Source organism: Strix uralensis, chromosome 2 (assembly GCF_047716275.1).
Source record: "Strix uralensis isolate ZFMK-TIS-50842 chromosome 2, bStrUra1, whole genome shotgun sequence".
Classification (NCBI taxonomy): domain Eukaryota; kingdom Metazoa; phylum Chordata; class Aves; order Strigiformes; family Strigidae; genus Strix; species Strix uralensis.
The window spans coordinates 129155079-129178131 of record NC_133973.1 but is presented as its reverse complement, the minus strand read 5'-3'; the positions used below and the strand labels follow the sequence as shown (position 1 = coordinate 129178131).

The following is a 23053-nucleotide window of genomic DNA, read 5'->3' as shown; positions in this document are numbered from 1 at the left end:
CTTAAGGCACTGCAAACCAAAAGCATCTTTTCAGAGCACAATGCACATAACAGCATACACTCAGAAGCACCATGATCCAAGAAGGTACATGGGACTACTCTTCTGGGCACCAGTGAAAATGCAAGATGGCAGGAAGACATTTATAGGCTTTGTGTGGGTATACCACACTAAATATGGTTGAGTACCTCTAAATCAGTCCAGATGCATGAACACTATTCAAAAATAAACCACATAAGGAGTTCCAGAGAAGTTGCTCAGAGAGGTGCTTTTTGCCCCTAATAACTAATAATTAGAGCTAATAATAGTAATTAAAGCTAGTAGTAGGGAGATGTGGATTCCAAATCCTCCTTAGCCCAAGGAGACAGGTATTCCCATTTCTCAAATTCAAGGCAACACGTTGTTGAGTGCATTGTGAAGAGGCCACTTTTCAAACTCTATTGTGAAGTGAGCACTCTGTATGGTAGGGTTCTTTTAACTCATTAAGCCATAATGAGAAACACAGAGGCACAGACACACACGCATTCATATTACAAAGCAAGAACACAACTGATTATCTAACCAGTAGAGAAGCTGCCCTGGATTCACCAAAGAAAGATGATTTCTTGTACAGAGAGTGACCAGAGAATAATTGCCTACTGCCTCTCCCCACACAAGAGCTATCAAATGAAATGAGCAGGGAGCAGGTTCAAAATTAGTGAAAAGAAGCTTTTTTCCACTCAATATGTAGTTAAGGCAGGGATCTCCTTGCCGCAAGAAGTTGTGATGAAAGTTCAAAGAGCAGCTAGAAAAACTGATGGAAGGAAAAAACCAATCCTCCAATGACCATTATATACAATGATACCATATCTGGTTCAGGGAATCCCTGAGCTGCAAATTGTTGCAGGCTGGGTAAGTAATTTGTGAAAAGATGGTAATAGTCTTGACCTGTTCTTAAACTTTTTCTAGTGCTCTGCTTCAGCTATTGTTGCCAACAGGATGCTGAGTTAGCAGGACCTTTGGCCATACTGTATCAAACTTCTTGGGTTGTATGGTTGACAAAACCATAAAGAGCACAGGGGAGAGTGAACTCTATTCCTGCCTTTAATACAAAGACTGAGAAACAGACTATAAAAACTGAAGAGATTTGTTTAAAACTATTTATGACCTTCAGACAATTTCTACCAATGTAGTCTCTTTTTTTCACTCAGCCTTCCAGTATTATCTGTTATACAACTTCTATAAACTGACAGTACATTGCATCATGTAAAAGGACCTTTGTTTTTTCTGTTTTTTTCCCAGCACTTGATTCTTTCCAGGAGTTTTTAATACCCTACCTTAGGCAAGCCCGTCAGATCTGGGCTTGGTTGGTTGGAGCAGCTGTGATTGGGGGCATTGTTACTGCTGTGCTCACAGGGCTCATTCTGGCCTGCCGGAAGAAAAGAAGAGGAACTTCTTCAGAGATACAGCCCTTGCTCATAGAAAGTGAAGATTACAACAATATATCTTATCAGTCCAATTTCTAGAGGCCTCCACTAACTCAGTGATGTTACTAAGGTGCTAATCAAACATCCAGTGTTTGAGTCATGTTTACAAATACCTTGTTGAGGTGTGCTGCATAAGCAGGATGGGCAGTCTTGCTCCTCAAGGCTCTTGTAATCTCCAGTGTTGTAGTATCTTACCAGATCCACTCCTACAAAAATCTCCCAGATCCAACATAAGTTACCATGCCACCCAAAGAACACCCTGTATTTCCTATGCTTGATTAAATAATGCTCCTATGAAACCAGACCGGCTCATGTGTTGATGGTTTAATGTATAATTCTCTGATCTTTTATTTGCTCTTTTATAAGTGTAGTCTCCAATCCCGCAGCCCAATCCATGTGTTTGGATTTAGTGAGAGGTACCTGACTGCACCATCAGTGCTACATTCACTCTATGTTTGAACGTAAGAACAGAAAGAGCCTTTCAGGTTCCATAATGTCCTGTTAGTCCTTGACTGAATGCCATCAGCAGCAGAAAGCAGGCTCTCAGAAACCACTTCTCACTTGTCTCCAATGCTCTTGTTAGTCATCTACACCATCCTACATTCATTTGAGGAGCTGAGAGGTTTTTAGGAGGTGAAACCTAGTCTCACCATGTCCACCTCTGTTCAGTTTGACTTAACAATTGCTTATATTACAGTTGACTCCTGGTTGTTCAGTATACATATATTTCATACAGGTAACCCATACATAGCAAAACAAGGTGTGGTGGGTTGACCATGGCTGGCCACTGGGTGCCCACCAAGCTGTTCTATCACACCCCTTCTCAGCAGGAGAGGGGAGAGAAAATATAATGAAAGTCTCATGGGTTGAGATAAGGACAGGGACAGATCACTCAGCAATTACCGTCATGAGAAAAACAGATTCAATTTGGGGAAATTAGTTTAATTTATTGCTAATCAAAAGTCAGAGTAGGACAGTGAGAAATAAAACCAAATTTTAAAACACCTTCCCCCCAACCCTTCCTTTTTGCCAGGCTCAACTTCACTCCCAATTTCTCTACCTCCTCCGTCCAAGCGGCACAGGGGGCAGGGAATGGGGGTTGTGGTCAGTTCATCACACCTTGTCTCTGTTGATCCTTACTCCGCAGGGGAAGGACTCCTCACACTCTTCCCCTGCTCCAGCGTGGGATCCCTCCCACAGGAGACAGTCCTCCATGACTTCTCCACCATGAGTCCTTCTCATGGGCTGCAGCTCTTCATGAACTGCTCCAGCGTGGGTCCCTCCCATGGGCTGCAGCCCTTCAGGAACAGGCTGCTCCAGCGTGGGTCCCCCACAGGGTCACAAGTCCTGCCAGCAAACCTGCTCCAGTGTGGGCTCCTCTCTCCATGGGGCCACAGGTCCTGCCAAGTGCCTGCTCCACCGTGGGTTTCCCATGGGGTCACAGACTCTTTTGGGCATCCACCTGCTCTGGTGTCGGTCCTCCCCAGGCTGCAGGTGGGTCTCTGCTCCACCATGGACCTCCATGGGTGCAGGGCACAGCTGCCTCACCATGGGCTGCACCACGGGCTGCAGGGGGAACCTCTGCTCTGGTGCCTGGAGCACCTCCTCCCCCTCCTTCTTCACTGACCTGGGTGTCTGCAGAGTTGTTCCTCTCACATATTCTCACTCTGTTCTGCTGCAGTTGTGCAGTTTTCTTTTTCCCCTTCTTAAATGTTATCCCAGAGACTCTACCACCATCGCTGATGAGCTTGACCTTGTCCAGCAGTGGGTCCATCTTGGAACTGGCTGACATTGGCTCTGTCGGACATGGGGGAAGCTTCTAGCAGTTTCTCACAGAAGCCACCCCTGCAGCCCCCCGCTACCAAAACCTTGCCACACAAACCCAATACAAAATGTGTCTTACACACACACATCACAAGCCTTAACCAGAAAGAATCACTCTGTTTTTGGGATGGTGACTCCAACTAACTTTCCATAGTTATAAAACTCATCTTCAGCCACAAACATAAATTCACAGCTGTCCCAAAATGATCTACAGTCTTAGTCTGGTTCAGAGGATTCCCATCACTTTTTGGTCTTCTTTAAAAATTTAACAGAACACGGTGAGGGCCATGCCTTTTGTTCTGGAGAGACCTGCTCTACTGATGGCAACGCTGCCATCTGGGTTTATTCTAGATATTCAGGATAGTCTTATGGTTAAAGCGATAGGTTCAGCCTTTGGGAACTGCAGATGAGGGCACCTTGAAGACTGTAAGGAACCAGATTCAGGGGGCTGTGAGAAGACTGAGAGAGGGAAGGTAACTGGGAAGGAAGAGACAACATTACATCATTTGAAAATGAGAAAAATGTATTTTGACCATTGGTCTGAGCACTCTTTCCTAGTCAACAAATGCCATGGGACCTCTCAGGTGAGCAGACTGGCTCACAACTGGCTCCAGTGAACATTCTCATGGAGCAGCGTAAGGGATTATTTTGATAGTTTTCAACTGCCCGACTGCATGAGTTCATTTCCATTTCAGGGCAATTGCACTAGAGTTGTCCTCTGAACTACAGAAATTACAGCTCTTTACAAAGCAGAAGAGACACAAAACAGTGAGGGGTGGTATGTCTGTTGGAAAGGGTCCACCTAGAGCAGATGTTTCTATAGGAGGTGTCCTTCTGTGATTTTTCACATCAAAGTGTTAATATCTCTCTCCTGCTGTGGAAATCCTGCTTTCAGGGAGCATACAAGGACATTTGCAGTCTCCCAGCTATACTTGACTAAACAGTAAGTCACAAAACCAGGCAAAACAGAAGGTGGTAATAAAACTACCAGTGTATTCCACTAGCAATAGAAGGAAAGATCTACACCCTCAAATCCAACCATATCCCATTCCCAGGAGCTATGTGACTGACTATGCCTGCTGATCTACTCCACTGCCCTGATTAAGGAAGGCATGGGCTAAAATCGCCTCCAGCTCAGCAAAGCACAGGCCTTTTGTTGAATGATGTTGTTGTCTCATGTGAAAGACTCGGGTCTTAAATCCAAAAGGGCTGACTCTTTTCCTATGACTTCTGACTGATGGTCTGAGATACCAGAACATGAATGCTCTCCAGTATCTTAGAAAGTATTAAAACCAAACACAGTGCACAGGATTTAAAATGTTTCTTAGAACTGAGATATAGGTAGGAGAAAAGGAATTATGATAATACTTCAAGTGGTCAGTTCAGTCATTTAACTTGTATTATATATAACCCAGAATATTCTATCAGTAGAAATAAATACCAGCAGCGGAGGAAAAGCACCCATATTTAAATTTTGACTTCATAAATCTTGATTGATTTCAAGGTCATATATTTTTATGCAGTCTACTTGAGGACTCTACTCAAATTCTACAGCTAGTAACTATATGTTTAATTCCTTTGGACTACCTCAATTAATTAAAATGGGAGGAAAAAACCTCTCATTGGCACATAGCAAAAAACACCCTTTGGGGCTCAGTGATTCTTCTAAAAATCTTGCTTGTTATGTTCAGTAACCATGGTTTGGATAAAATATTTAAAATTATTATGTAATTCTTATTCTGCAAAATTCTTCTGAACAAATAGGAAAAACATGACAGAAATTTGAAAGGGAAATCTTTGGGGACAGAGAAGGGTGGTATTAAAATAAAAAGTGCTTTTTATTCCATAACTGTTTACAAAAGCCTAAGTTGCATGAATGCCTGGGAATTCTGGACTCCCTGCTCCCACTCGGCTCTACTCTCCAACTGGGAACACAAAATGGTAGCAGCCACAGTGGAGTTGAAATATAAAGACCCATTCAATCTATGAAGGGAGTGTAGAAAACCCATGAGATCCCAGGGGCTTCCCAGGCAGAGAGGTGTCTCCTGTGGGAGGCTGGAGCTGGTATGCTTCTGGGGTCCCCAGTCATGGAGTTAGAACATGACGTGTAGGAGTCATGCACCTTAAAAATCCCAAATGTCCAGCTTTGAGACAGTCTGAATGGCTGCGGCAGTCTCAGACAGACTGCAGCAGAGCCATGATCCCTGGTTGGGTGGATGCCCTGGCAGGAAGACAACCTTTGTGTTTTATTGGAAGTTTGTTGAAAGAAATGCCCTTCGGCATAATATTTCAGTGTCAGTACAGTGATGTCATCCTTTGAAAAGTTGTTCTGATAGAAAAATCCTAACTATATTAAGCAAGTTTATCTCAGCCTTTGCAATAATCGATGGCAACAACGTTTCATTTTCACATAGGTCACAGTAATTTTTACCAAAAGTCACCCCCTTACAAAGGACATGGCCAACAAGTCATTTCTGATTCAACTTCCCAGCTGTTGGTGTCCTCCACAGAAGATCTTCACCAGTGTTGCCTGGGCCTCCCTCCTTTGGCCATGGCAACTCACCATGCGTGGAAGGGTGACAGTGGGGCTTTAGCTCATCAGGTCTTCTAAATCCTGCTTTTTGCCAGCTCTTGATCATCTCTTCTTCCCCAAAAGCATGGAATGCATAATTCATACTTTGTGACCAAACATATGACCTATTAGTGAAAGTCTCTTTATGCTCTACTCAGACCATCTACCAGTTCTCAGGCAAGCTTTTTCCTTTCCCTTTTCTTCAGTGGAGGATCTAACAGCGTGTTTTCTTCCCTCAGAAGTTTAATCACAGAGAACTCAACCTAGCCCTAACTGATGAAAGGGAATTTGTATCCCCTTCATACTTGTAGGCATACCTCTGAAACATTTTTCCCCTTTAATTCCCACTCACCATATGATCTGGAGACCATGTCTGCTTTGAGAGGGAACAAAGGACACACTGTTTCAGTCAGCATGATCTGTGGCAGGGAATAAATAGTGCAGTGTATATTAATCTTAGTAACTAGGACAAAATTGATACAAGAAACACATGCTGGTTCTCTCCATTGCTGTAGTGTTTCTGCTTAGACCACTGCCCTGATGATAGTTTGGAGTTAAGACTCTTCAGAAATGTATCTGAGCACATGAGAACCCAACTGGTGCTCTTTCCTGAACAAGCTGTTTAGGTTCCTCCAGAGTGGGAAGTGAACACTGCTGTCAGGTGGGGACTGACTGCATCAATTTTAAAGCAACTATTTTGGGACAGGAGAAATTGTCCTGTGGACATGTCTAATCCTTCCCATTGCATTTTGGGGACCCCGTATGTTCGCTTGGACCAGCCAACTAGTTTTTGGATGGGTCAAAAGGAGGGAGACGACTCTTTCAGCACCATGGCACTAAATGTTTTCTTGGCACACCTCACCCACACTGACAGGAAATGTTGGGGTTTCTGTCTGAAGGCTAAAAATGCAGTGACACATCATTTTTCTTCTCAGGGTCATGTTCAAGGTTGTGCTTACTCCTGTGCTTAGACATATGTAAGTTTAGTGCTGAAGGACCTATTTTCTTCACAGATGCTTCCCTGAGATGGGAGCTGGAGATCCTGCATTTTTTCTTTATTGGGAATAATGTCACACCATGAAGGTGTGCTTGCCATGTAATCTCATTGAATCATAGTGGGCAGAGTTTAAATGCAACCCTGCCTTTACCTTTTCCTCTGTCTGTCCAAGGTGACTTGAAACACGAAACTTCCCATTGACATTAGGCAGTTGGGCCAGGCTTGGGGAGTTCATTACAACAGGATCAATGCTGCAAATGGGGCATTACAATGCTTGGTGCTATAAAAATCTAGATCCTGTGTATGTAGACCACACAATCGCATAAACCTTGACCCCAGTGGGCACTGGAGTTGGCCTTGTCTGAAGGTACTTGTTAGATGAGGATCCCACCACCTTCAGCACCCAGGGATGTATCTGCAGTATCAGCACCATGTTGTTTCACATAATGAAACAAAAATATTGTGTGGCTGATGTTCAGAAATCTTCTGCAGGACACCTGGCAGCTTCATGATAACGTACACAGAATTGTGTGCTTCTGGCCTCTGCAGCAGCCTGTTACCTCTGTGAAGTCTTCTATTTTCTAGCCTGGTCTCTTTCTTCCCTGGACTGTTAAGAGTCACATATTAGTCAAGGCGGGACAATGAGCAGCTGTCAGTCTTTTTCATTCTGTTCTCCCTCACACATTTTCCACAAATTTGTATTTTTAGCACCTGTCCTCTCCATTGAGTTAAATCTGTAATTCACCATCTGTGTATACACATGTGTGTAGGGATGCAAGTCATTTTGAATCAGTCTCCATAGTGAGCTGAAAATTGGCAGCAATGAGACCTTGTCATTAAAAATGGCCTTTCACTGTAATTTTTGTAATAAGCTCTGAATTATATATGAAGTAGCTGTTATAACTATAGAAAAACAAATTATTTCTGCATATCCATCTTGCATCCATTAGGCTTTCTGATGTTCCATTTTATAAATGGACATTTCCCCAGGAGTCTGCCTGTTACCTCCTTCTCTTGGCGTCAGGAATGCAGAATTCACACGGCGCCAAAAAGTTCTGGAAATCTGGATTAGTAAAATATGTAGAGAAACTAGTTCTTTCCCTGCATACAGACAAAATCCCTTTTGAAACAAGAACTCAGCAATAAACATTAATTCTGGACCCCAACTGTGTCTTGGCACTTCACCTCACCTCCCTTCATGCAACTTGATTCAGCCATACATGACTTTCCTCTTCTACCACCCCACACTGCACTGTTTTATCCATCAGCAAAAGAGAACTCAGTGGTGGGAATGTCCCACATTACTGAGGCTGGTATGGTGATGGCAGTGCAAAACAGCCCACAGTGGTGATCCTACACTGCTGCTGTCTGAGTGTGTCATACAGATTTAAAAGGAATTTGGATGTATAAAAGCACCACCCTGCTTTTCTTCATTGTTTTCTAGTAAAAGAAACATTCTCAAGGAATAATAAGCAAATATGGTATTTTCAGGTCGGTTACATATTGTGGACAAATTTTCACACATTTTCCTGCAATCATAACTGTTAAAACATCTCTGGTTTGAATTGCTTCTTGAAAAATTTAAGCACAATCAATTCACTGTGCTACATTTTCAAACTGCTGTACATCTTTCCAAGCACTTCTGACAACAGTGCCATAAATATGAATAAAGGAAAGTAGTCTGCAGAGCCTCTTAACTCTTATGACAGAGCCATGCACCAGGTTTTCCTTGCCTTGCATACCAATACAACCCTCCTTGTAATCAGATTCTGGTTTTCCCCACCAGTGACTGATGCTGATGAGCCTTTCTACAACATTAATGTCATTACTCACCTTCATTCCTTTGTGCAAGCTATTGCAAATAAATAGTCCATACATACCACAGAAGAAAATATATTTCTGGGAGAAGTGCTAAAAACTTAAGTTCTTTGCATATGACCCCTTCACACAAAGACAAGAACATTACAAAAATGTCCTGGCTATTTTGTCACAGAGCTGAATGTATCAGGAAGATCTGCTAATAAGAGCTTGGAGGCCTGAACTGTCTTCTCATAAATTTACTGGGAGATTGGCAGGGTGGAAAATACTGGTCCATTAATGGTGCTCTGCTAAATTTACTATGGACTGATTTCATTGTCAGATGACCTGGCTGTATAGAATGAAATACATACATGGTTAGATAGTTGGAAAAATATCAAATTACTAAGATCATGACAGTATCTGTATATAGAATTATTTATTAGTGTAATTATGAGAAAATGTGATTTACTTTTGTTTAACTGAAGCACAGCACACATCCCAGAGTGACAGAACTACAGCCATTAGCTGATAGCAAAATACTTATGGCAACAGAAGTGCTATATAACTGTATTCTTACTATAGCAATAAAAGTTGTATAACGTGTGTCTATGTGTGTAGACAAGCCCTATGAGGACTCTTTTTCCAGCTCCATTTTCATCTGGATGACATTACAGACATTTATATCAAGTGCGAGTGAATATATTATTTGTCAAGTCAGAACAGCAGCAATTTGTTTTAACTTTGATCTTGCCAATTAATGCCACAGTGACCATGGAAGATACAGACCACCAGAGAATCAGGCTCCACATTCTCTTTTACACCATCATGGACTCCAGATGCTACTTTAAAATTCATTTTAGTCTTTTAATTCTATAGTCTGTGGTCCCAATTATTTAATCCAGAGGGTTGACTTTCAAAGCATCAACCTCCTATTAACATTCAGGGAGAATCAGGCTCTTGACAACTCTCATTTGAGAGCCTAAATGAAAATGAGGCATTTCTGTCTTCCCTACTGCTACCAGAAAAACGTGCTTGTCACTTCAGAAAATCAGATTACTTCTAGTCAGAAAGACTTTTCCCTTTCAGTGGAACAAATATGCTTAAATCCAGAAGTCTAGACGCCAAGACTTAAAAATTATGGCCTTTTGTCTCATCCTAGGAGCCATGGCACTCTAGAGCACCAAGCAGGGATGTCTGCAGGGAGGCTGTCACTTTAGAAATGGTGTTTAGCGGTCTGGGTCCAGATGACAGATTGGGGAATCACTGCAGTTATTGTAATTAAGGTGACATTCTCCTACAAGGAGACATACTACTGTAAAAAGTTACAGGAAGGCTCATTTGGAAAATTAATTTGTAGAGAGATCAGAAACTTTGGGCTAACAAAATTAATTTTCAGGAAAACCAAAAGAACGGTTTTGTAGAGGGAGACAGAAAAAGTTGTTGGTTATTCAGACCATCAGTCATCAGTCCACAATGCACAATTTCAGATTAGAAAGCGCACTGTTATTAAGCTCAGTCTAATGCTTATGCATATGCTAAACAAGACACCAGAAAGAGTAATGATAAATCATGAAGCCATTAAATTCACGAGAATTAAATTTGGGAGGAGTTGGAAAAGCGAAATGGATGAGAAGTGGAGATTATTTTAAGTCATCTCACATACAAAAATGATGATGGGTTTTCAGGAGAAACAATCCAAGTTGCATTGATTAAAAATTATTCCAGTGTGCCACTCTTTGCCCTCCTGTAGCATCCACGTGGCTGTAATGCACTTTAGGGCACATTTAAGGCTGAGCATCAGGTTCCCTGCAGTGAACAAGACTCTAACTGTACTGCATGGCTGCTCCCCAGTTTTTGGGAGGCTGTTGGGACCAGCAATGGGGTACCAATCCCTTTTACCCCAGAACTCAGAATCAGGAACAGGTAAGGAACCACTTATGTGTGCTTCTCAGAGACTCAATTTTGTAACACATGCTACTTTTTCAGGTAGTTCTCCAGCTGAGATATTCTAGGACAGGGGAGTTAGTTCACACATAACCAGCACCTTCATTTGCAGCCTATAATGTCCTGTGTTTTCCAAATAAATTAGTACATTCCTATAACACCAATGGAGGGAAAGAGGAGCTTTTGGAACAGATTTTGTATGCTGAAATGCAAAAATCCAAGTCAGGTGAATCAGATCTCCCTGGAGGTCTTCAAAGGCTTTCACATCTCCCCACTGATTATGTGAGAAAGGTGTTCATTTATTTTAGGAGCTTTGGTTCATTAAATAACTGAAATTTATGAGAGGTTGCTGCCTGGATTGGGCAGACAGCTGCTGCTCAGCCCATGGCTGCTGTTTTTCTCTCTAGAAAGGCTCGTCTATTAGCAGAAGCAGTCTTTGCTGGCTGTTGCCCACCCTTCTGCTCACCTTGCTATCAAGAATTTATCATGATCAATGATGCCTATATAGCACTGAAGTGAGGAGGAGGAAGCACAGTTTTTCTATTCTGCTAGAACAACAGACTGCAATATTTTGCTTGCTGCCCAGTGTAAGGAGAGTTTCTTATTTGCATCAGTGTTTTTAGCCAAGTTTTGTCAAAATCAATAGCCCCCCCCATCCCCAATTTTTGTGCTCCCCTTCCCCTATCTTCTTGTATGAACAATGAGATTTCCCTCTTGATCAAATGCATTTGTGAAATGTATTGTTTCCCATAAAACCTCTCCAAATATCACACAAAAAAAGCAAAGCTCATGAGCCAAAACACATTTTGCCAAACCTCACTACTTGGCCAGGGGAAGGTGAGTGGGAAAGGATATTCTTCTTAATGAAAAACACCAAAATAATTTTTGAAAGTATAAATTTTTCCTCTGATAGGTCTGCCTGGCTTATCACTGACCCTGCACTACATATAAATAAACACCTTTTAGATTTCCACAGCTCAGGAACTTCTCCGATGTGCAGACGTTAACTTTCTCTACACGTTTTTAACCTAATGACTAAAAATAAATGAGAGGGAATAGACTTTTTTTTTTTGTTTTTTTCCATCTTGTTGCAGTTAAACTCATCATTCCAGAGGAATGGTACCTTTTGCTATCATTGTATCAACAACACTCTGGAATAAGAAAGCAAAAAATACAATCTTGAAATTTATTTATGCAGTTTAATTGCGTATCGTTACTTCTTAAAAAATAACCAGAAATTTTGACAGCAATTCTGAAAAATCTCAGAGAAGTCTGCATACTTGTATTAATCCATGTTTCACACGTAATTTTCCTAAAAAAACACAACCCTGCCAAATGCAGAAATGATTAGGTGGACAGCTACCAGGACATTCAGTGTCTTGCAGAAAGATCAGGTGGGTGCTTTGGTCCACAGTACACACCAGAAAAACCCCAACCACATTACTGGGAAGTGGATTATGAGTTTTAAAACAATTATTTCAGATTTGCTGTAGAATCAGCAGTGTCTTGAAGATCATAATAAAATATCAGCTCTCCATTAAGGTCTGTCAAAAGCAATCTGGTCTAAGCAGGTGCCTCAAAAACCCACACTGTGAAATACTTTACCAGACTGAGCAGACTAAAGCGAATGCCCAGATCACGTTTCACTCAGTCAGGCTCCCAAGCACTCATCTTAAGTGGGAAGGATTTCTACACACTTCTGGTTTGGGAGGGACCTGTGTTCATCATTGATTTGGGTGGGTTAGGGTCAGGCAGGTGCTGTTTTCTGTTCCCACTGTGCTCTAAACAAAGACACAGGGAGCACAGTGGACCAGTCTTCTAAGTTCCAGCGGTGGGATGACTGTGTATGAGAATGAAATAAATTTATTCTGCTTCTGAGATGGCCTCATAGCTGAAGGCACAAGAAGAATCTACTTGGCGCAGTCTTTCATTTCAAATGGTCTGGATTAATCAGAAATTCCAACAAGTGACATAGGAAGTAAGCATGTGCTTCATGTTTTAAGTCAGAAAATGACTCTGGGTGGCTAAACAAGGGTGCCTAGTACAGTTTGGGTACTTCAGGTATCCTACCCACCTTCCTGCTGTCATTCCAGAGGATCCTGGGTCTCCTGCAGCATATCTGTCAACGCTGTGTGAATGTTTCAACTAGTTTAGGGCATCTCAAATAGTACTAAAGCCTCTGTTTAAGCAGTGAAATCCCACCCTCCCCTGCCAGCAGTAACACATACGCACATATACACATACACAACATTTCCATGATTCAAGCAGTATGTCATTAATTAAAACCAGGTCACAAACAGCAACTCAACCATGTTTTGCTCAGTCTTGGAATGCTTGTTTATTCCAAAGTCATGAAGCTTCCTGTAAAGTAAATACCTTGAGAGTACAGTGCCATAATTACATGATGAGTAAATGTATGGTGCTTCATCAAATACAATAAGAGACATTAGCTCACGTTAGGGCATCCTGCTAATATAACAGAATGTAAAAATAACATCTGAACAGCAATGGAACTCAGCAGCCAAACAATTTACTTGTCAGGATTGCCATTAAGATAAAACAGCTAATACCGTCTAGTATTTTTGGAAGGAAGCATCCTTTCCATACTGCAACCAGGATTCTGCAATTTAACTAAAATTTGAAATGAAGGAATATTTGTCAGGAAATCCATAAAACTCTTTTCGGGTGTGACTGTCCCCATTTTACAGGTAGGCAAAAAGAATATGGGATTTTAGAAAGAAGCTTAACGCAGTTGGGTATCAAAACCTCAGGGAACTTGAATTCTTCATGTTACTCTGAAAATCCTAAACAGTGACTGGTTTGTAGGTGAACTATAAGACCATGGGATAAAGCCCAGGATTTCTCCCTACCTGATCCTTTTTTTAGCCAAGGGTTTGCACCTACCACCATAACACTGTATAATTAAGAAAGGGTCACTATGGGAAAAGATTTCTGCACATGACTCAGGAGAAAGAGAAGAAAAAAACCCCAGAGGACTCAGGAAAAAGAGAGAAGAAAAAATCCCCCAGCTTTTCTGATCAGTTTTCTAGCTCTGCCTTATTATACCTCTAACTGGTAAAAGTTTTGCTTTATTTGATGGGAACTAGCAGAGTTGAAAAGCTTATTGCTTACCCTTTGCAGGTTTACGAGGCATGCAGTTACAATAGTGACCTTCCAGACAGTGTAACACAGTTCCTCTGTGTTGGGGGGTAGCAAGCTGAAGCTACAAAATGGGCTGTTTCATATGACAAGAGTATGACTTGTTATGGGCACGAACACACTAAGTACTATTCTTTTTCTTAAAGTCAAGCCTGGGGGAAAAAATTAAAAATGAAGTTCAGGACCAAATTTTGCTTTCTGTTCCACTTGGAAACTAAGCAGACATTTATCTTCAAAAAATTGTACCACATCTTGATCTATAAAAACATAAGAACAGATTGAAATTACATTAATGTAAACAGGCATCTCTGAAAAGAACATTGAGTGCTCAAAATTGTGGACATTTATGCTACTACTTTCCAAAACAGTTATCTTGCATATTGTACAGGGATAAAAAAGTAAATGCCGCCTTCCTTTTTAATACATGAGTTTTAGTTCAGCTCTAGTGGAAAAAAAAATATAATTACAGAATTGGAAATTCAGAACAAATTTTCTGGCCTCTCTTTTGGGAGAGAGAAAAATGCAGTGACCAGTGAAAAAGTCAAGACCTGCAACTACAAAAAAGACGGGGTATTCATATTTTCTATCACATATTTTCCAAAAATTGGAAAGTTGAACTGAGTTTATTCTTTTTTCCGAATTTTTCCAAACAATTTAATCTGTCTTCCTTCCTGAGACCGGATTTTGATTAATTATCTTCTGTCTGTGTAGCACTGTGTTTCAAAGAAGTCCTTTGTCTAGTGGGATCACAGGCTAAGGTCTTTTCAGGACACCCACACTCGTACCAGTGTGCCCAGTTCTCGGATATATACCATATCAAACTCTCACATGGCTTATGAGCCACAAGTAACGATCCAAAGTGAGAAAAATGGATAATTTGTCTTCTTCCTTTCCAAGATAATTCCTAACTCTATATCCTCATCACCTCAGAAACCACTATGAGATAACATAACCTGTGGCTAAAGAAGGCAAAATGCCCGTCATGCTCCCTGCCCGCAGAACACACAGCTCTCTCATGAGAGGGCTGCTGTGTGTGCAGGAATCCATCGAGCCACCCGTGGCCAGCTCAACTTCTGGGCTCAAGTTATGGAGCAATCCAAGTCTAGATTTGCTGCAGACATTGCCTTGAAGGTTCAGATGACAGTGTAGAGATTATCCTAGAGAGATGGTTTGCTTTAAAAGGAAGATATTCACTTGTCAAAGCTCAGATTGTAGTAGTATTGCTTAGTTTGAACAGTACTTTTCATTAATGAAGGTTGGAAAGAAAAAAAAAACCAAACCCAAGAATGCTTTGTCATTAGAAAATAATAGCTTTTTCCAGCTGGTTTCCACTCTTCTTCTAAGCATCTTGAAAGAATTTTTTTTTTAAAACAGACATGTTTTGGACCTGCTAACATTTCCAAGTAAAAAGATGTTGGGGTTTTTTTGTTCTGCTTTTTTGTTCTGAAATGAAAATATATAAACAATGTAAAACCATAGAATGTGAAAAAAAAACCCCAACATATGCACATTATGGAACAATATAGCTAGCCCAGTCAAAATATCTTTTTGGACATCAGTTTGAGGAAAAATGTCACAATCATGACTTTTCTCCTCAACTATCACAGACCAAGGGAACCATTTCTTACCCAAATGTACTTCATAAAAATTGCTCTTTCAAGTGATGAGAAGGAACACAGGGAGAGAAAAACTCAGTGGGGTTAAGGGTTTCACAACCTGGCACATATGGTCTAAGGCTACTTGTTTCAGAAAAAGCTAATTAATAAACTCAGAGCTTCATCAACATATGGATCCAGGAAAAGGGTCTTGGTCACATCTGAACCTCAGTGAAAGCTCTGCCCTTCTGCAGCTTCAGTGCCTCCTTCTCAAAGATGCAGAGCAGAACATATGTGTTGGGAGTTGTCTGCTTAACAGCACAATCCTTCTTCTTTCCCTTTATAAACAATGAGTTCTCAAGCTCCCTGAAGCAAAGAAACCAGGTGAGGAAACATTTAATCAGTGAAAGGAGGAATTTCAATGTAGTTGATAAACTAGGGGCTGTATGGAAATAGAGAATGTAATTGAAAAAAAGCAACCCTTTTCATCACTGTCCGCTGCCCTGAAATGCCTATGTGCGAAAGCAGAAACATGACTTCATTTCGGTCATGGCCACAAACAATCTGACTTTCACAAAACCAAATCCCTGATTCTCATTCAGAAGATGGTGTAATCTTTGCTATTATGAGCTTTCCCCATTTTCTACAAAGCTGTCCTTGCAACACTGCCCATTATCTCATTCTAAAAAGCATCTCCAGGACTAGGATGCTGCCACCCCTCACTTTCCTAAAGCTAATTAAAGTGACTACAAGATCCCCATTGGTTTGTGTACATTAGGAGTATTATAAAGGCTGCTGTATGCTATGAATAAAATTGAGGACTTCTGCATTTCCCAAAGTGGCATTTTCCTGAGTTAAAGGAAGCAGAGGGTGGGAGAAGCCTCTTGGCACAACACATGCTATGGAGGGAGACAGCAGAAAAAGAGGACTATGTGACACATGGATGAGGCTGTTTCCAGTGATCCAAAGGTTAGAGCACATCTCCAGATAGAGGCTGAAGGTATACATAGAGGAAGAGATGGATCTGAAAGCTCAGCTCCCACTAATATTCCATGAAGAGGGAATAGACTGAGATTACTGAGAGCACCAATGCATCCAGCTCCAACAAATGATACTTCGCTACAAGGTGGAGACCCTTTGCCAAGTTGCATCTCAGCCACATTTTTAAGCTCTGCCTGGGGACATTATGTTTTTCTCAAAAAGTGTTTATCAAACAGTTACAAGTGCTTATGCAATCAAAACGAATAATGTCGCAGATGAATCTACACATTCCTATCAAATATTTTTAATAGTTATTTATGTTGTTCTGACACAATAAAGAAAAAACACAGCACTTGTACCTTCTCCATAGAGATTTTGCCATTTGTTCCTCATGAACACTAGTGCAAATATGGGCAGAGTATATTCAGTTGTCAGTGGAAGCTGGCATTCACCATCCTCATCTTTTCTGGACAGTACATGCTTTCAAGCACCTAACATCTAATGAAGTACAACAACATACCCCGCTCCCCAGTCCCTGAACAACATGCTTCTACCAAGCTACAGAAATACAAAGGGTATGTGCATATCCTCAGCTAACCACACAACTGAGACTGCACTCAAGAGTCAGACTAGCTCATTGCCTACACAATTCACCCTCAGATATGACAGGTCTGAGCTCCAGGCTGGAAAGCACACACAGGTGGCTCACCCGGCTGTATTTAAATCTGCTTTCATCCCACATTGCAGACTCAATCTGAGAGCCCTCGACTCTCCCTGTTGCCACAGTGTGCCTTTAGGATAGGCTCTGACTCAGCAACATTCAAAGACATGACAGCCAATGTTGTGACATGGCCTGCTTCTGACTACAGATCATGTATCACTGCCATGTTTCTCCTTAAAACAGCTCTTTCCTCTTTGCCTTAAACCTTGCCTCTTCCCAGCAGCTTGCAGAGTTTCTGTGCAGCATTCCTAACCAGGCTGCACTGAGTGCAGCTCGGGACACAGTCCACTCTGTATGCTCTCTGGTATTTATTTTGCAGCTCTCTCAGATTATTAAAGGGAGAAGAAAAGGCTCAGAGGTGTTATTTATTCAATTCAGAAGCAACCCGTTATCACTGTGTTACATTTCTAACATGCAAACACCACTACACAGCACCAGGAGGGAATCCGTTATCCCCGAAAAAGAAATTACATGCTCTTTTGAAATAAAAAAAAAAATGCCCTGCTGTCGATGAATATATTCTTGGTTACAGCACCAGGAGGAAGTTTTCGCTTTTCCTCCCCCACCTCTCATCCAGTTTTCTTCCCTGGGGTTGTAGAGTATGAGATGAGCAACGTGACCTTGCAATGACAGAATTTTAATGTGTGACTGGTGCACCAAAAGCAATGCAGCAGCATCCCTCTTCTCAGTGTTGCTATGTACACTAGACATTTATGTAACACTGCTTCTCATCCTCAAGGCTGTCCTTACCTAGGGTCAGCAGCAACGAACACAGAATTTATTTAGTCAACTGTCAAAGCTACTTACAGCTAGCACAGAGAACTACATGCTTCAGTATTGTGGTGAAGAGGAGCTAACAGGTTCTCCAACCCCAAAGCAGTAGTAGATAGTTTTTTGAAACAGGTTAACTAGAAAGAGTCAATGGTGGGTTTATTTCAAATAAATTGCTTATTTCCAAGGTGTTTACTAAAATATACCAGTTTTCTTATGTGCTTTAGCACCGAGTCTTTGCATAGATTAGTTCTCAAAGCCCAGGGAGACTTTGTATCCACATCCAGACAATGGGGCTTGTTTGTAATTTCTGGAGTTGAGGAGCCAGGAAGAATGTCACCCTTTCTTTCCAGGTTCAAAATATTTCATTCTGTTCATTGCTGGCATTCATCATGCTCTCCTGCCCGCCTTGGTTTGCTCCTCAGCAGTTGACAGCAGTTTACCCGAAGCTTCAGGAGCTACTCTTGGCTTCCCCCTCCTGGTGTAACTGTACAGATCATTAGGAAGAAAGTGCAGATTTTGGACTGTGGCATGGACAGACTTTGCCAGGAAGAAGCAGACAGCATGTATTTTTTGCCAGGTCTGACATTCTCAGAAATCCAAGGGCTCTGTTAAGAGGCAGTCTACAACTGGGATGGGTTGATTTCTCCAGCTTTCTCTCCATGCCCCTGTAACAATGGAAGAGTTCCACTGCTGTTAGTACAGCACCAGCAGCTGTCTCTTACAAGTTTGATCCTTCTAGGGAATATAACACTTCAGGTATGGCAAAACTCCACTGCAAATTTGGAGATATTCATAACCTCAGAGGAAGTGCACAGCACACACGGTACCAAACCAGATCCCATCTCTCTTACAACATGGGTGATACAACTAGCAGGATACTAAACCTCCACAAATACTCATTCAGCCCTTTAAAGAGCAGTATTTGTTGCTCAAAACCTTTTTGCAGGAGTATTTGTTATACATGAGAGTCCATCAGAAAACTCAGGGTTCAACCCTAACAGATGCTGGCTAATTAATCTACTGTACCTACAAAGGAAATTCCAGAGTTTCTGGGATTTTGTATGTTTGGTACAAAGCATTAAAATATCAGGCTCTTTAAAGGAATGAAGAGTCTCATTTCAGCTCCATGCTTTTACCAGTGCATCACTACAGTGGCCTTAATGAAAAACACCAGCAGCAGAGATGATGCAAATCCCAAATCACCGTTCACAGTTGAGTCATCAGCTGCATTATATATAACCCTGAAAAATGTACATTCATTGCAGAAAAGCTCAGTTCAGCACAGGAACCAGTGGCATTTTGATTAAACCTTGCTGTTAAATCCTCTTTGTTAAAACAATAAAAACTGGTTTTATTTGTGAGGGGTGGGAAATCTGCAGACAAATCAGATGCATAATCCAGAGAAGAACAGATCCAGCTTATCTTAAATCACACTGGCATGTTTATGAAATGATTGCCAGGCTGAAGTGAAAATTAATCTCCCTAGAAGCCCTTTTATTTTTAAAACAAGTAAACATTGCATTTTAATAACTATGTCTCTTCTCTGAATTATGGGGCTTGAACTGCTATAGGCAATGACTAGTTAGCCTCCTGCCTGCTTTTCTAGGCAATGTCTTGTAGTTTTAAACTATAACTTGGTGCGTTAGTGTTGGGTAGAGGCTTTTCTCTTAGGCTGCTGTTCTAAAAGCAAATGTTTTACCAAACAGTTACTTCTCTGCTCTGTTGGGTTGTTATAGCTGAATTACTGTCCCCAACGTGGCTGGTCTGCCACTTATATTATCTGCCCCTTCTCAGCCAGCTCCAAATTGCTTTCTCACCTATGTGCTAGCAAAGGGACGACTCTGCACTTGCTTGCACTGGTTGCAAAGTGTGCTCGCAGGTAGCTCCGTGCTTATATCAGATTGTGCATGGATGAAAGTATATGCAGTACTTCTCTCAACTGCAAGGCACATCTGCTAACAAGATAGGTGAAGATCTGCAGCCAAAGAAAACGATGGGGATTCAGTGCTGAGGGTGTAAGCCCACGATCGGGATGCAGTGGAAGCTGAACGTGCGCAGTGCTTTCATACACATCTTCACATCAGGCTTGTGTGGGCAGGAGTCTTCAAACAGAGAGGGTTTATCTATTCTCCCTTTACAGCAACTGTTCTCTAGTCGCTTGTGGCAAAACAATCAGCATTTTGCAGAAAAATGGATTTGGCTGAAAACTTTCTACCTTAAGCAGTGCAGTCATCGGCTAGGTGTCTGTGTTATGCAGTGGTGTCCTCTCCCCAGCCCAGGCTCAAGGCTGTATGTTGTGATCTCTCATACTCCTTTCAGTCCTGTCTCCTAGAAGAGCAGATAAAAGACCAAGGAAGAACTCCCATCCTATTAGTACCATATGCTGAAACAGGGAAGCGTTGCTCCAAACTCAGGGCTGCAATAATCATCATGGAGGGACTGGCTGTCCTGCAGACTTCAGAGATGAAGGTTGCTCCTCATCAGGCCTTCCCATGCTCCATCAGTGCTCACCTCTGCAGTCCTTTGCTACAGCAGTGCACATTTACTCACGCAAGTAATCTCAATGCTATGGGAATAGGATTTCCCAGGTAAATCTGATTAATCCAGCTGTTAGCTGTGCAAAGCCCCAAGTCTCACACTGCTGTACAAGGGCTGATTCCCACTGCAGGGAAAGGGCTTGGTTTCCATAATAGCATGAAAATACCCCTGGTTTAAAGAAAAATCCTGAAACGTTTATGATGAATAAAACACAAAGATTTTGCTGAGCAAACACTGAGGCGTCTGCAGTTTTGTGACAGACTGAGTGAGAAGTGGCAGAATACATGGTGGGATCCTTCCCCTGCCAGCAGGACACTTATGACAGATCGACTTACAGGACTCAGTTTAAAATGTAAAAAGATGTTCAATTACGTAAGTGCAGTTGATCTGTAAATGTGGAATTAAGTGCTGTCAGCCTTCACTTACTTGTCTGGCACTGAGTTAATTTTCTTGTATGCTTGCTTACAGAGCTTAAAAGAGGGCTTGGCTTGGTCTTGCAAGCTGGAGACACACTCAGCAGCAGCAAGGACAATGCAGCTTATAGAAAGACTGTGTTTATCACAACATCTGCCACTCCTGAAGCCACGTCACGGTCACTAACCCTTAAACTTTTTACTCCTCTAAAAAGCATAGCTCAAGGAAAAGGAAAAAAGCGACTGAGGCTTTTAGCCTTTTCCCAAACTTACCCTCACCTGGTCTAGCAACAGATCTTTTCACTGCAGGTGCACTGAAGTGATCCCAAAACATTAATTAAGTCTCACAACACTCCAGAAAGGTAGACAGTCCCAAGCCTGTTTTACAAGTGGGCCTGCTGAGGTTGGTACAGGAGAAAGGCAGAAAGAGGAGACCCTGGCTCTGCTTATATCTTGCTCTGACAGCACTGCCTAATCTAACAACAGGCATTTAACATGCCTACACACAGTGTCAGCTCCTGCTACAATGCAGAACAAGAGCACAGTACTAGTATTACTATTTTAATTATAAAGCTCTACCTATGTAGGAGCTAAGCCAGAAAATGGAATCTGTTTTAGCACAGAGCTAACTACAAAACTAGCTGCTCATTATATGGTAATGGAACTGATATCTAACAGAGAGGAGATGTGAAACCACAAATAACGTCGTGATTAGGTGACTCTACACCATATTTAAAAACCACTAGATACTAGATCCTAAAGTGAGGAAAAAGATCACTGTCTGGTTGTGGATAATAGATGCAGACATGATTTCAATTATGCTTTAAGCTAACCGCCAGCAAAGAAAAAAGTCTGCAGCAATATCCAATATCTACACATTTTGCCATCAGTGTTATATGTATTATAAAACCCATGTAGGCAACATTAGAAATAAATCTTAATGATTTCAAAGGATGTAATCCTTTGCTGCATACCCCCAGTTTTACAGTGATGGATGAATGAGATCCAATGGGAAAATAACGATCCTTCCAGCCTCAAAAAAAAAAATAAAATAAAATCAGTAGCTGCAACATAGGCTCCCATCTCACACTTCATTTCTATTTTGGCTTCTCTCCTCTAGGTTACATTGAGAATTCTCATCAGTAGGAATATGTCCATCTCTGGCTCTTTCCTTCCCTCTTGAATTTCAAACTGGGCAGAGCCAGAGGTAAAAACTTCAGCGCAAAGTCCAGACACTGAGGAACATGTCCCCATGTGGCTTCACTGCTGCTCCTCCACACTGCTGCTCCACTGAGGGCAACTCCTGAGCAGAAGCTGCCAAGGCACAGACCAAACTCATTTTCACTAGTTCCACATACATCATGCTTATACACCACCTACTAGAAAAATGCTTCCCTCTGAACACTGATACTGATACTTGTAGATCCCTGCACAGAGTTTGTGTTGTGAGCTTAAAATTAGTGTCTTTCCTATTAAAATAGAAAAGGTCTTCACTGGAAAGATGTCAACCAAATCAAAGGCACTGTGCTAAGTACAGGTGAACCACAGGCACAAGAGATGCTGAGCCATCTTACATCCATGTGTGGTGCAAGCACTACAGGGTATTGCTCCCAAGCTTCTGTTGAAGATTAAGGGGCAGGTTTTCAGCATGTGTAAAGTGAAGATGCTCTACCAATATGCACTAGAATTATGCCTATTTATGCCAGCTAAGTGTCTGACTCCTGTTTAAATGCTCTCTTCTCAGCAAAATAAGGAAAAGGGGGTAAAGAAGAAAAAGTTATAAAGTGCGTGTTTCAACCTCTAGCCCTTCCATGGCAACTATGAGCAGAGTGGAAAACAGCTGTGGGAAGAGGAAGGGAAGGAGAGCTTAAACTTGGATGTTTCAGATCCTCCCCTTTGGAACATACTGAAACTATACTGCAGCTCCTGAAAGGTTTCTATCTGCACACATGATGCAAAGAGCCACAGTAACGAGGGTTTCGTTCTTACTCTGCTGTAGGTCTGGCCTGATCCTGCTTTCAGTGACATCACTGCAAACAAGTGTGACTCCAGGGAACGTACTCAAAGGATCACAATCAACCAAACATACTCTGGAACCTCTAAAATTGGATTTCAACCTGCTGTGTTGTAAAATAATCAGTAAAAGCATCTGAATGCTTGAAGTATTTGACATTCATGGCATGTGAGTGCAGAGTGAGTGCAACTTCCATGTTGAGCACGTGGTATAATAAAACATCATATCCTGTTTTCTCCCATTAATCGCTTTTCTTGC

The 23053-nt window shown here is 41.7% G+C and overlaps 1 protein-coding gene across 1 annotated transcript in view; it reads left to right on the top strand.

The window, feature by feature from the left end:
* The window catches only part of TYR (tyrosinase), a 50913-nt gene extending 49411 nt beyond the window's left edge, over positions 1-1502 (top strand). Inside the window, exon 5 of the mRNA XM_074861060.1 lies at positions 1279-1502. Within this exon, the coding sequence (XP_074717161.1) occupies positions 1279-1502 (224 nt within the window). The remainder of the gene's footprint in view (positions 1-1278) is intronic.
* The last annotated feature ends 21551 nt before the right edge of the window (positions 1503-23053 follow it).